Source organism: Arabidopsis lyrata (genome assembly GCF_000004255.2).
Source record: "Arabidopsis lyrata subsp. lyrata unplaced genomic scaffold ARALYscaffold_2, whole genome shotgun sequence".
Classification (NCBI taxonomy): Eukaryota; Viridiplantae; Streptophyta; class Magnoliopsida; order Brassicales; family Brassicaceae; genus Arabidopsis; species Arabidopsis lyrata.
In genome coordinates this window covers 9774404-9789254 of record NW_003302554.1, presented here as the reverse complement: position 1 = coordinate 9789254, position 14851 = coordinate 9774404, and the positions used below count along the sequence as shown (strand labels likewise).

Here is a 14851-nt window from a genome sequence, read left to right as displayed (position 1 = left end):
ATTATGAATGTTGTAATTTAAGTGCAAACTATGTATTCTTATTCAAGCCAGAAATTGGTATGGCCTTTTACATGAATGTTGCAACAATTACTTCCAAATAGGAACAAATAATTCTACCACTGAAATCAACCAAGAAAACAATTTCAAAGTATCCCATAATTGTAGGGATTCATTTTAACCTGAATTGACCAAGGTGTTGCTAACTGTAATATATTCTAAAATGCTAATCTGTTCGAATCACTGAGCGAGACAAGAACCTGGTTCAAAAGGCACGACTCGTCCGCCACCAACCAACGGTGCAGCTGCAACACCTCGTCGATTTAATAGGCATCTGAAGTGAGCCAACCTTGTCGTTACCTTGTTGGGATTTTTAGCCAACTTTGCATAGGGTGTCCACAACCGCTCTTTCCAAACACAAAATATATTTTTATTGTTTAGTAATTAGTATTAAGTATGTTTTATACTTATAAACTATTTTGCAAGAGTTTATAAATAAGAAAACGTTTATGTACCTGCAGCTGCAGCAGCACGAGGCCAAATGGTTTGTTCAATGTCAGAAGCATCAATATGTTCACCCCACATGCAAACCTCACCACCAAGTACTAGACTTTGTTGCTTTTTATCCGTTATGTTTTGAAGTGGCTCGTTTGCGTAAAAGCCTTGCCAAGGTGCGTCTATATGATCCAAATACCAATATTCTTGGTTACTAACTATACACCTTAAACCGGAGGCCGTCACATTCTCAACAAGTCCTGTATTAAGCCTGATTCATCAAAGCAAAACGTTAGAATAATTTCAACGTTGAGTCACAATTTATTCTTCTTTTCTACGTATGGATGCAATTACCAGTTGTGAACCACGGTTTTCGAGTTTAATTTGCTTCCAAAATTGATGAAGGTTTCTTCCCTACGGTATAACAATAGAGAAAAATGTAGTAAGTCATAGGAAAATTTTACTTACTTATCGTTTTCGTTTTATAACGAAAGTGATTTAATTACCAGTTGATAATTTCATATCCGTGAGACAAAGCGATTTTTTGTGCCCGCAACACAAAATATTGATAGGCTTCTCCTTCACTCATCCGATGTTTTTTAAGCCTTCAGGTTAAAAAGTTTGAGTAACATGAGGTAAAACGTTTTAAAGAACTATTTAAGTGTCCGACTATCATTACCATTGGGCTATTCGCGGCGTTGCAGACCAACAAGCTGCATTGAAGTACATGTAATCAAAACCAACACTATAGATAGGAAATATGATAAACAGAGGAGATTTTCATTACTTGTGTTTACTTCGTCACCTCCCAAGTGGACAAACTTAAACTTAAAGATCTTGCTGAAATCTGAATAAAATTAAAATATTTACATAAGAAGTTAGGCAACATTTGGTGATGCATATATAAAGAAAAGTGTTTGAAAGATTTTTACCAGAAAGAATGCCATCAATGACCTTGAATGTAAAGTCACTGCTCACGTCAAGTGGTTCTTGACAATTCTTGGAGGGCCACAAGGCTGGATATCCTTTTCCCCTTTATTTATATATAACAGTGAATTTTACTATAGTTACTAAATACTATAGTCAAAATGCGAAATATAAGCAACGATAAGGAAAAAAAAATTGATGATGAAAAAATTACCATGAGAGAGCATGCCCTGGAACATCAATCTCAGCCAAGACATGGATCCCTCGTCGCTGGGCATAACTATATATACACATATATCAATCAAATTTTGTTAAAATACGAAGGGACTATATAACCGCATATTCAAATCATATGATTTTGATATGTTTCAATATTTGCATGAATATTAAGATCTAGACATACTTGACAATTTCAGCAGCGTCTTCGAATGTGTATCTCTGAGAGGAAGAGTAAGCACCGTTCCATAGCTTTGGATAAGAAGGTATCTCTAAAGGAAACGACTGTGTATCCACAATGTGCCAATGTAACACATTCTGCAATCAACCAACCAAAGTATTTCAATCTTGGTCATTTATAAAATGAGATTTTATCAACCAAACCAAATTGAAACATAAGAGCTTACAAGTTTGGCATATGTCATGGAATCAATCACGTTCTTTATAACGGGAAGTGGCAAATAATGTCGGGATGTATCTGTGTAGTAACAACAAATCATATCATATAATATAAGTTATGTGTGTTAGTAAGTAATTAGAGAAGAAGTTAAATATAATCGCTCACCGATTAAAAGGCCACGGTAAGAGAATCTAGGCTGGTCTGTGATATTCCATGGAGTCATTAAAATTTCTATAACCTTTTTCTTCAAATTAAAATGGCATAACTGGCTAAATGTCTGCATTTATAATTTCATTTTCTTAAATAACTTGACATCTTTATTTAGTTATAATCATAAATTAGTTAGGAAAAATGATAAACACAAACCTGTAGACCATGCAACGCACCGTAAACGCTCTTCGCCTACAAGGTAACACAAATATCAAAGGATAGATATATGATTGTATTATTAATTCATGTAATATATGATTAAACACGAGGGGCCAACACTAGTGGAATCACACTTATCTTTCACAATTTTGTACGTTTTGTCTAGAATAAAAGCACTGAGAAATAATAATTGGCATAATAAGTAGCTAACGATGCGACTTGTGCTTATGAGTTTGTATTCTTCTTATAGAGGGAAAAAAACAAAATACGACCATACTAACCCCATTATGTTTAATAGAGTTCACGTGGAGGACACCTTTTCATGTCCCTACCTATGTTTCATGGGTCTCTATAGTGGGTGAAAAAAAAAGAACTTCCATTTAAGAGGAAGCTGCAAAAGTACTAGATCATAAAAACACAACACAATAGAAGTGTTTACTTTTTTCTGAAACATGTATTTTACGGTGAAAATTTGATTGCATGTCGAACTCAACTATAAAAGAAAACGGGACGAATGAAAAAAAATATATATTTAAAGTTAGGTTCTTTTATGGTTATAAAGCTGAATTTACATTTAAATCTTTATGGATATAAGTAGTTAGAGAAAGTGACAAAAGCTGGAGATAGGTGGAGAGTGGTACCAACTAACCTCAAGTTGTGCATAAGACGGCTTCTCTGGAGATGGAACCACTAATTTGTACGACTCGTCTGCTTCATATTCCAACTGCAACACAAAAAATTACACAAATTTTAACGACTTTTGTTGGGTTTTTAATACAAACAATAACTTCTATATTATTCAATCATCTTTTTTTTTTTTTGGGAAACTCAATTAGTAATTTTTTTTTGTTAAAAGTCAATTAGTAATGTTCAGATGACTAATTTCATAACAAGAAGTCAAGAACATGATAATGTATATCAAATTAAAACCTAGAGATTCAGTATATTGATAATCAATCGTAAAAAATGAGATATAAGATTAGGCTATGATGTATATATTTTAGTATGAAAATGTAGATATGATCATCTTTTCTTAATAATATATGGTTGTACAGTTATTAAACTTTCATATCTTTATAAATAGATAACTATTTTTATTTAAGATCATAATCTAGAGTAATCTTCCAGACTTGCACCAGCTAAATTATATGGTGGTCAAAAGAATTGATAAAGATATAATTGATACGTATCTTCAACCAATATGAACATTTCATTACTACCACTTGACTATTGATAATTTTATAGATTTTTGATATTGATTAAAATGTGGATCTCGGAATGAAATATTCTCAATGATTTTGTTTTTCAAAAAAAAAAATATTCTCAATGATTTTAAAACATAATTTTCTTATACTATTAAATGATCTTATTGAAGATAACGAGGATGTCCGTGAGTTGGTGGACCCACCACACAAGCAAGTCGCCAGACACCAATCAACAAAGCCAAGCAACCAAAAAAATAAATAAATAAGAAGTTGGATAATCGATACATCTACGCACAAAATCAAATATTTATGGAGTTTTCCAATAAGTTTATTTTTATAGAAATCTCACGGAAAATGTTGCGTAAACTAAGATTTTTTTTTTTTTTTTTGTCATCCGAAATTAATTAGAGCTCAAAAGAGCCATTCCTGAGGAATGTTGTTTACATGCGTAAACTAAGATCCAATTTGTAATTCTATACGCTAAAATAAATTAAGAAGGATAAAATTCTTTTATGGAGAGTTGACAAAAGAAAATTAGTTATAAATGAAGACAAAAAAAGACCAGATATACCCAATGTTTGAATGGTAAACATGTTAGAGGAAAACAATTGGAGGAAAAAAAAAAAAAAAGCAGAGGAATGTTTTACTCCAAAATAAACGAATTAAAGGAGGCATTGAGCTATTTCTTTCTCGTTTTCGCCTTTTTAATTTTGTACTTACAAATTATTAAACATTAGTTAATTCTTATGATTAAGAAAAAAATATACCGATTATATATGTTCAATATATTTTAGTTTTAGTATGAGTTTTAAAAAAATGAACAGAACCAAAATCAAAATGCAGTAAATAATGAAAACTTTAACTTAATAAAATTGACAATTATTTTTTTAATCATTCTTTTAATTGAGTTTCTAAAATTTCTTTACTAAAATAAATAAAAACTCACTTGAACCAAATGATACAGAAATAAACGTGAGTTCACTTTTTTTTTTTTTTTTTTGGTAAGTAACGTGAGTTCACTTTTCATGTTGAGATATGAACAAAATTAATAATTTAAGAAATAAATATTTTCAAAATATCAAAGTATTTCTTAAAATATTTTTTAAAAGGAAATATAGAAATATTCTTTCTTTCTTTTTTTCAATACAAAATAAAAAAAAATGGACTAGTAGATAGAAAGTGTTTTAGGAAAAAGAAAAGAAAAGGAAAAAAAATGATGCAACATTTGTGAAAATGACATATCTCAAAAAAGAGGATACAAATTTATAACCAATAAAGACAATTGATTTGTCTTTGATTGTGGTAATAATGAGATGATTGCAACTAATAATGGCATTAAATGTAGATTAAACTTTTTTCATGAATCATCTTCTCTAACTTCAACAACTTGAAGAAATATCATTAAAAAAGTGTTGTTGTAGATTTGATAACTAAAACTAACCTCATCGGTGGAGGAAGAGATGATGACATGGAGTCCCTGAAGCAAAGCAGATCCACCGGAGCCTGAAGAATTCCGGTCACCGGAGATGACGTGGCTCAGCCTCACAATACTAAGCATTCTATCAAATCCTTCTTTCAAAATCCCTGAGGTGTCTCCATATTTGCTTCCCTCCGTAACAAGCTTGAAATCTCCACTTATATACATTCTCCGGCCACCGTGGCTAACTTGTGCCGGTAACGGCCAAATCCTTAACCTCTCGATGTCTTCAAAGGCGGAGATTGTTCCGGCGATGAATAGCATAAACAATGGCAAAACGCCGGCGATCTTTGCTCCTCTACCTCTCATTTTTTTCTTCTAAGTACCAAGGAAATAGCAAAGAACGAAAAATAGTAAAAATGTTTTTAATCAAATGAAAAAAACTGTAGCAAAAATGGAGGAGAATCTTAGAAGTCTCTCTCTTTATATATAGTATATAGGGAAGCATGTAACACTATTATATACACACGTTAGACAAGCCTCTGAATTGGCGCATTTTTTTGAGTAATAAAACTTTTTATGTGAGTATTTTGTACCATAGTTGTTAGCATTAACCTATTCGATTAATCGATGCTGATGAAAAAATTATAGACAACAATAAATCACATTAAAAAATATATATATATATATAAATGGGGGAAAAAAAATCCAATTAATACTATAATCTTTCATTTAATTAATATAATCTTATGTGTTATGTGATACCTAAAAATCAATATAATCCTTAATATAATCTTATATGTTATGTGATACCTAAAAAATTATTTTGAAAATAGGTGATTGTACTATTGTTACCTAAATAGAGCTAATAAAATTGTACTCATTTTAGATTTTACATAAATGTAGGAAAAAGGTGAATAATTGAGGCTGTTTTGTTTTTCTCTATTGTTAGTGATTTTGGTGAGAATTTGGTCGCTTGCAGGTAATATTGATATTGTGGATGTGATTTTTATTGGTTTGGTCAACTGGGGACTATGTTACTTAATATTCTTACAATATCTTTTCTTTATTTTAATTAAAAAATCAAAATAAATTGATACTTAAATATTTTTCTATTCTGCAATGTAACATTTTGTGTATATTTTAATTAATTAAATAATAACTATATCATAATAATACATTAATGGAAAATGGAAACCATTCATTTCCAAGATCTCTTAATTTAGTAAAACATGCGTTTTATTAAATTTCAATTCGGATGAAGACACACTAGCGTGGGTCCATTCTCTTTGGACCCAGAATAACCAAACACCTGCTTTCCGATTCTTTCTGGTTTCTAACCAAGTCTCTTGGTCAGTTTTATTGACTTGTGGAGAGACCTCAAAAAAAAATTCTATTGGTATTTACTTAACCTTCAAGCGTTAGCTGTATTATGTAAAAGATTTTTTATCTTCTTGGACAATCGTATCCGCCGTTCGATGCAAGTTGGTGGCCACAAATCCAGCAGTTTGGCGATTCTTCCTATCGGGTTCAGGCTGGTATAGGACGCCACCGTACTAGATTAGAGGTGCTCACCGCTCGTCGTGTCGGATCTAAAGCTTTGGCTTGCACCGGAAGTGGGACCAGTGGCGGAGCTAGAACCAATTTTTATTGAGGCCAAAATTATATAATACAAAAAATCACAAAATACAGTATTTTTAAGTAACTTTTCTATAATTATAAGCCCAAATTTTAGGAGGTTTACGAGACCTAAATTACTATGTTATTGATTTGGGTTCAATTTAAAAAGATTAAATATATTTTTAGTTCAAGAATGTGGGTTTAGATATTCTTTTTAAGTAAAGCATATGTATAAGTTAGATTTATAGGGGTCAATGTAAAATTTTCAGTGGGGTCAATCTCACATTTTATCAAAAAAAACATAAAAGTAATTAAATTTTGTTGGGGTCAGTTGACCCCACTCCATAAGCTTTGCCTCCGCCCCTGAGTGGGACGGCGGATCAATGGGTTTTCACTGTTAGTTAGGCGATTAGCGGCATATATGGATCTGTGATGGTTGGGTTTGGGTTTGGATCTCGGTAGTTAGGATTCGTGGTGAACAACATGGCCATCCCATCACTGTGGGATGTCTAAAGCAAAATAAAAAACAAAAAAAAAACTGATGTCCACAAAAAAAAAAAAACATAATTATGCAAACTGGGAACTTGAACCAGCGACATGAAGAGTTACACAACCCAGCTTAGCCGCTACCTTACAAGTAACTTTAGAAATTTTGATGCCATCAAAAGTATTTATATATTTTGATGCCTAAATCTCTTGTTTGTGGGACTTTAGCTATGGGTCGGGTATGTGAACCAACAACCTTTTCCGCTGCCGACACCAACGCTCGCTTGACCGAATTGAAGCTGGGTTGTTCTTGGAAGGGGTCTGGTGGCTCGCGTTGAAGAATGAGGGTTCGTCGCTGCATTCTATCTCTTTGCTAGTTTGAGGATTAGAGAGTTTAGGCTAGTTTTCTTAGGGTTGATCTATGGTGAAGAAGTGAGGGTTAGTCTTGCTATTAGCTCGGCGCCGCGGTAGAATTCGATTGTTCCTGTTAGAAATGTTAAAACGGGATACCCGGCCTGTTTAGATCCAAACCCGTTTAGGCCTATGCCCGTTTAACTAAATATTTTGAATCCCGTTTAGTTCCCTACCGTTTACGCCTGCCAAATTTCTAAAAGCCCGTTTAGGCCCGTCTGACTTTTACCTTCTTTTTTTTTGAGATGTAATCTGGCTTTAAAATTGATAAACTAATATGTGAAACATTTGAGAAGTGGTTAAATCCAAAACATACATGAATACATCTCTAAAACATTAAACAAATTATATATCAAAATAAAAAAAAATAAACAAGCGTTCATAAAACACCATACGTCTAAAATATTACACGTGTTCATAACACAAAAGTCACATACGTCGTTCATAACCACAATGTGTAAGATCGAACCACAATGCATTATTTCAGCGAATGTTTGAATCTCTTAATCTTGAGCCCTCTACTCGTGAAGTACCCCTCGAATTTCTACCATCTCCATTACCAATTTCGTTGACTTCAATGGTACGTACAATTTAAATATTTCATAATTAGGTAAAAATTCACTTAATTATTATGTAACTAGTTAAAAAAAAGTATTACATTCATAATCTGCAAATCCGCGTAGCCAATTACTAGTGCAAAGTAGAGCTTGTACATTCCTCAGAAGTAGTCGGTTTCTATATGGAGTCAGCACTCGAGATCCAATACTGAACGCATATTTCGAAGCTATTGTAGTGATAGGGATACTTAGCACTTCTTGTACCATAGATGCTAAATCACTAAGTCTATGTTGGTTTTCTTTCCAATAGCTCAAAATATCTAAATCTGGAAAAGACTTCATCTCTAATCTTGGCTCATCTATTTAAACATCCAAGTGTGTCTTTGTGTTTCTCACACCAACTATGATGCTTTTTTCAAGCTCAAAAAGATCCGGAAGACTCACATCAAGTTAGTAATAACAAAATCCTGATTATAAAACAATAGAATAGTAAAAAGAGTACTTATATTATCGAAATCATCATCAAGTGGAGACTCGGAAACTAACTCATGTGGAGTTGGAGTTGCTGAAGTACCTGAAGAACTTGTCCACGACTTAGCCTGATAATCTTTGTAGGGCTGAACCAAATGCTCTCTAAACTCTTCTTTTTTAAACTTAGAAGTTGATGGATCAACTTTTCCATAAGCCATTTCAAGCATCTCCAGTTTCATCCTAGGATCAAAAATTGCTCCCATAGCCAAAATGAGGCTTTAATCGGCCCAACACTTAGAAACTTTTGTTTGGCATCTTTTGAGCCATTCTTTCCACAGCTTCATCATCACAAGAAGCAAATTTCTTCAACAAATGCTCAATTCTCCATACTCAAAGCCGTGCCAAAGAGTTTTGATGCCATAAACGAAAAAAATATGGTTTAATTTTTAAATAATACATAATAAACATAAATAAAAATAATATTTTAATGTTCAAATTTTTTAATAACTTATTAAATATTTTTCAAGAGAAATATTAAAAAACAATTTTTTTATATAGAAATTAGGTTAATCATAAGATGTAGTCTAATAATCTGTGTTAGTGTCGATGTTGTGTTACCATTCAAACCGTATAATTTATATTGCTAGCAAAACAAAATATATTTTTAGTAATTTATAAAATTTAATATAATGATAGTGGTATTCAAAATGTGGTATCTAATATATAAAAATAATTAATATAATTGGATAAAGATGATTAACAGATTAACAAAGAAGAAGTTGGTAAAAAATTAAAAATTTAACTCAAATTAACACAAGGAAAGAAAAATTAAAAACTTTGAGTTATTGTCTTATGTGTGGACATTTAAGATTTTTTGTATTTAGAAATCTTGTATATTTGTACGTTATATTTACTACTTTCCTTTATGATTTATGTTAACCTTCCTAACATTATTCTTTCAATAGTATATTATAAACACATTAATTAACAAATATAGCCTCCTAGATTTTCCATAAAATTTGGTGCCGTAGGCGAGTGTTTCCTTTTTACTATGAGGCACAGCTCTGTTCATACCTGTGTGAAATACACACTAGAAGTGGGATACTTAGATCCTGAAAAATGTGTACTAATGACACTGAAAGGCTTCAATAATTCACATATTTTTTCTCTCCGGTTCCAATCATCTTCAGAAGGTAATGTCTTGTAATTAGTGTCATACCATTGCATGCTAACAAATGCTTTCCTAAATTTCAAAGCCCTAGCAAGCATTTCATATGTAGAGTTCCATCTAGTAGGAATATCAAGTGATAAGCCAGCTCCATTCTTAATTCATACCCTCTCTACACAAGCTGCAAAAGCTTCTTTCCTCTGTGGAGATGCTTTAACATATCTAACACTTTCCCTGATGTTATGCAAAACATCTTTCGCTAGTTCTAAACAGACTTTCACAATGAGATTCAGAATATGAGCAGAACATCTTATATGCAAGAACTTCCCATCACATAATAGACCACTACCACTAATCATCTAAAGTTGACCCTTGAGAAACATTTGCATATTATCATTGTTCTTTGCATTTTTTTTAGTAATAGAAATACCTTGTTTTCTAATCCCCATTCTCTTAGACATTCAAGAACCTTGTAAGAAATTTCTTCACCCGTGTGAGGAGACTTCAATTCACTGAAAGCTAGAACAATGAACAATTACTATTTAAGTTCCAACTCTCATCAATGAAGTGCACAGTCAGACAAATATAACTCATGGTGGTAGCTCGAGCTGTCCATAAATTTGACGTGAAACATATACGACCGTGATGATTTGAGAGTACTTCTTTCAGCTTAACCTTTTCAATCTCATAACGCTTATACAAATCAGCTCCAACGGTCTGTCTACAAATAGGTTGGACATTCGGATTAAGATACTTGTCTCTTGTCCTAACCTTTTCATACTCGACATAGCGAAATGGCAAATCATGGTAAATTATGATCTCACTAGTCATCTCATGGTCTTTCTTATGATCATATGCATGCCTATATTCCTTCCTAAGTATCTTTGGACACTTCTCCAAATGGCGCTTCAAGTGCATTGTTCCATCTGTTTTAGTATTGATCACCATCTTTGCACCACAGTAGATGCACTTGCCTCTTTCTTTGCCATATTTTTCTGTTCCAACTGATACAAAGTCCTTCCAAAGACTTGAAGTCAATTTTCTCTATCGTGGAGGTTTTGTTGCTTGAGTGTTAATTTGCTCTGGTTCTTTTAATTCTATTTTTGCCACATCCTCCTCATTCTGAACATCTTTCTCATTCATATCAATGAATTTACTTTGAGCATTGAGCAATGCTCTTGTTTGTTGAGACTCAAAAATCCATCGTGCAAATCAATGCACACAAACTTTAGTTTCCAATAAACAACAGAGACTACAATAGCCACAATAGCATTGATCTCAGTTAAATACAAAAATTTTAAATGACAAATTGATGAAATTATTTAGAAGAATGTGATTCATTAACATCTAGTGTCATAATTTTGTATCTAAAACACTAAATCTGTTAGTAATGAAACATTTCTATGTTTAAAAAATGTGAAACTAATATTGAAAAATTTAATTTATTATATTTAATATTATGTAAATTTTCTTATTTAAAATTGAAACTCTAAATTTATTTCTAAAAATTTTTATACTGCGTAACCATTTGATTTGCACCATTTCATGCGCTTTTACCATTCAAACAAATATTTTGGGCTGCATTATTTGTAATTAAGCTTTTTTTTTTTTTTTCTTTTTTTTTTTTTTTTTTTGTCAACCACACATTAATTAATAAATAACTTCTTGATTGGTTGTCCAACTAGGAGGAAAAGTGTTTACAAAAGTAACTTCAGAAAATAAAAGTCTAGAAGATCGGGCTAAACAGTCCGCTTTAACATTACATAAACGAGAAATAAGAGAAAGCGAGAACAAGGGAAAGTAGACACCGAGCAAACCAAACTCATCTAGCAGATTGGAGAAAGCGGGCCAATCTTCAGGTGACTGTATCATCGAGATTAACTCCGAACAATCTGTTTCAAACACCTGACAATCAATCCTTCTTGAAAAGATATTTTTCATAGCCCAAATTAAAGCTTTCATCTCCGAATGAAGGGGGGGAGGGACATCTCCGAAGGCACTTTGCACCGAGTAATATCGTTTGATCGATTCCTTGAAAGCACCACCATCCTATACCCATAGTTGGATCCAAAACTTTTCAAGAGCCATCAATCCGACATCTTATTGATTGAACTGGATTTTCCAAAACTTCCATAGTAGAGCTAGTTTCGATTGTTTCCAATTGAGCTTCTTTCCACATTAATTTTTCATTCAAAGCATGATTTAAAATATCTATGGGTACTGATTGTAAACCTTTGAAAACCTTTTTATTCCTATCTTTCCAAATGAACCACAAAATCCAAGCATAACAATATGTGAACTCCCCCCCCCATCTGGAGTAGAAGGTAATCTCCGATAAAGATAATCTAGATTTAAATATTCCGAGCTTAAAGGAAATATACCTGATGCCGTAGGTATTGTGGATAAATCCCATATTTCCTTAGAGTGAGGGCATTCAAATAGAGCATGATTTATTGCTTCCTCTGCCATCTCACACCTTTTACAGATAATATCACATTGAATTCCTCGATGTGCTAATTTTGAAGTCACTGGTAGGGATCCCGATGCAATTTGCCATAAGAAATGTTTTATTTTTGGAGGGGCTTTGACTTTCCAAGCTTGTGCTTGTAATGATTGATAATTTGGGCCCCATTCAATCGTTCCTGTCATCTCTCGAGCAACCCGATAACCTGACTTTACTGTATATCTTCCTGATTTTGTATGATGCCAAATAAGCCTATCTGGTTTATAAACTTGACTAATAGTCAGTCCTCTAATAAGTTGAATATCCACTGGATCCAAAAATTCTTGTAAGATGGGAAGGTGCCATTCTTTGGAAACCGGATTAATTAAATGGTTAACCATTAAACTTGGAAGGAATGATTTTCCTCTTCCATTTGCGGGACGTGGAATAACATCAGGAACCCAAGGATCTCGCCATAACGATAGGTTGAAACCCGAGCCTAATGACCATCTAGCTCCCGCTTCAACTAGTCTTTTAGTCGAAAAAATGCTCTTCCATCCAAACGATGGAGAATTTGGTTTTTTTTGCGTGCAAAGGGTGAATATTCCTGAAATATCTGCCTTTTAGCACACGAGCTACTAAAGAGTTCGGGTATTGGATTAATCGCCAATACTGTTTAGCCAACATAGCATCATTAAAAATGTCTAGGGAGTGAAAGCCTAAACCTCCTTCTTCTTTATCCTTACACATTTTTTCCCAAGCTATCCATTGGATCCCACGATCTCTTCCATTGGAACTCCACCAATAATTAGAAATAGCACTTGTTAACTTAGAAGTTAACTCTTGAGGGAGTTTAAAACAAGACATAACATAGGTTGGGAGTGCTACAGCCACTGATTTGATCATTGTTTCTTTCCCTCCTTTGGATAAAAATTTAGCTGACCAGCCGTTAATCCGTTCGTTAAGTCTTTCTCGGACATAATTGAAGATTTTACTTTTCGAGCCTCCTAAGCTTTCTGGTATACCCAAATAGGTACCCATTCCACCTTCCTTAGTGATTCCAAGGATGTTTTTAGGATGTAATTAAGCTACATGTTTTGTTTCATCCACATTTAATTTGTTTTGCTTGTTCTGTATGACTTACATGATCAGCATTGTCTGATCCGCTTTTTGTGACTATATGATACCCAATGTTTTATGAACATAATTATGCTCATTTATTATTTTTCACTATACTTATTTTTCAAGCTTAATCTGGAGATCTAAATCATTGTCGTTTTTAAGTTGCGTTCATTTATTTTACAATTTTGCTTATGTTTGTACTTTTTCATTAGCATAAATTTCGTTATTTTTTCTTATGTTGGTTGTATACTCTAACTTGCTCGACTTGTGTTTGTCTATGATATCTCTGTTATTTATAGAAAAATGCATATAGTATGCAAAGTAAAAAGAAACACACTTTTTTCTCCACACATAAGTTTTAAATGAGGTTACAGAAAAAATGCGATCTGTAGGTAGGATGAGAAAATTGTATATTACATTGCGATTTGACAATGAACAATGAATAATTGACAATTAAAACTGAAAAATGAACATACTTTTATTTTAATTAAAATTTCAATAAATCAAAAAATGGTAATATACGTTTGATTTTGGAAAAATATCAAAATGATGGGTTCATTCTGATTTTCTATATATTTACTTAATCTAAAATAAATCTTTATGGTTTAGTAATAGAAAAACTAGTCTCATTTGAGTTAGTAATAGTTCGTTGTGAGTTTATGTATTAAGATTATCCAAACCAAATTGTTACTCAATTCGTCTAGTAATTTATTAGGTATATGTTGTATAATACTTTTAATATCATGAATTACACAATTCCAACCATTATTTGCTATTATCCGTTTTAATACTCAATTTGGTTACTGTAATACTAAAATATACTTTAACTCTAATTCGATATAATGAAAAACTAGTATAGTATTATCTGGTATAATATTTTATGTACAATTTTTGTTCAAACTTTTTTATATTATTTTTAAAATTTCAATCATTTGTATCGTACCACTTTTTTTTACTTTTTTATTGTTCAAACATACATTTTATACTTCATGATATGTTTGATTTGTACTTGTTATGCTCGATTTGTTTGGTCAACACTTGTTCCACATTATATGTTTGACATATACTGTAATCTGCTTTTTTTCGTTCAAACTTAGTGTTTATAAATGCAAGTAATATTTTTATTTAAAAAAAAAAACACGATGTACCGCATATTGACCAAAATAACAAAGAATTTATACTATATATGAATGCAAGTGATATAAAAAAAAAATACAATATAGACCACATCTAACAATATGATCAAATTAATATGATGTGTATAACACATAACTTTTAGTTTCTTTTAATTTAGTTCCTTTAGAAAAAGAACTAGTTGTAGGAATTAATTTTATAGATGTAATTCTATTAAGAAAAGTTTGTGTGGTGATTTATAGTATTCAAATTATTTTACATATTACTTGTGAAATTGTTCAAGCTAGATGTGACTCTCACAATTTTAACAACACACTTCCATTCTTTCACTTATCTTCCGATGTTAGAATTGTTTCTACACTTTAGTTATGTTTGAGAATTCGAAGTGCTTAATATTGTGTATTGTTCCACCA

The 14851-nt window shown here is 32.2% G+C and overlaps 1 protein-coding gene across 1 annotated transcript; it reads right to left on the bottom strand.

The window, feature by feature from the left end:
- Window position 1: 1 nt before the first annotated feature.
- LOC9324490 (beta-hexosaminidase 3) lies at window positions 2-5541 on the bottom strand. Its single transcript, XM_002886904.2, has 14 exons — window positions 5051-5541; window positions 3054-3128; window positions 2402-2437; window positions 2201-2312; window positions 2043-2113; window positions 1823-1953; window positions 1634-1699; window positions 1425-1525; window positions 1280-1339; window positions 1172-1205; window positions 999-1097; window positions 847-906; window positions 513-763; window positions 2-404 (listed from the first exon to the last, which is right to left on the bottom strand). Exons 1-14 carry the CDS (start codon window positions 5393-5395, stop codon window positions 238-240), a joined length of 1608 nt encoding a protein of 535 aa, XP_002886950.1. The 5' UTR covers window positions 5396-5541; the 3' UTR covers window positions 2-237.
- Window positions 5542-14851: the final 9310 nt, after the last annotated feature.

Coding starts and splice junctions, on each gene's coding strand:
- LOC9324490 (XM_002886904.2), bottom strand. CDS start 5,395: ATGAGAGGTAGAGGAGCAAAGATCGCCGGCGTTTTGCCATTGTTTATG. Junction 3,129..5,050: donor TCTCTTCCTCCACCGATGAG/GTTAGTTTTAGT, acceptor TTTGTGTTGCAG/TTGGAATATGAAGCAGACGA. Junction 1,954..2,042: donor CCATGACATATGCCAAACTT/GTAAGCTCTTAT, acceptor GGTTGATTGCAG/AATGTGTTACATTGGCACAT.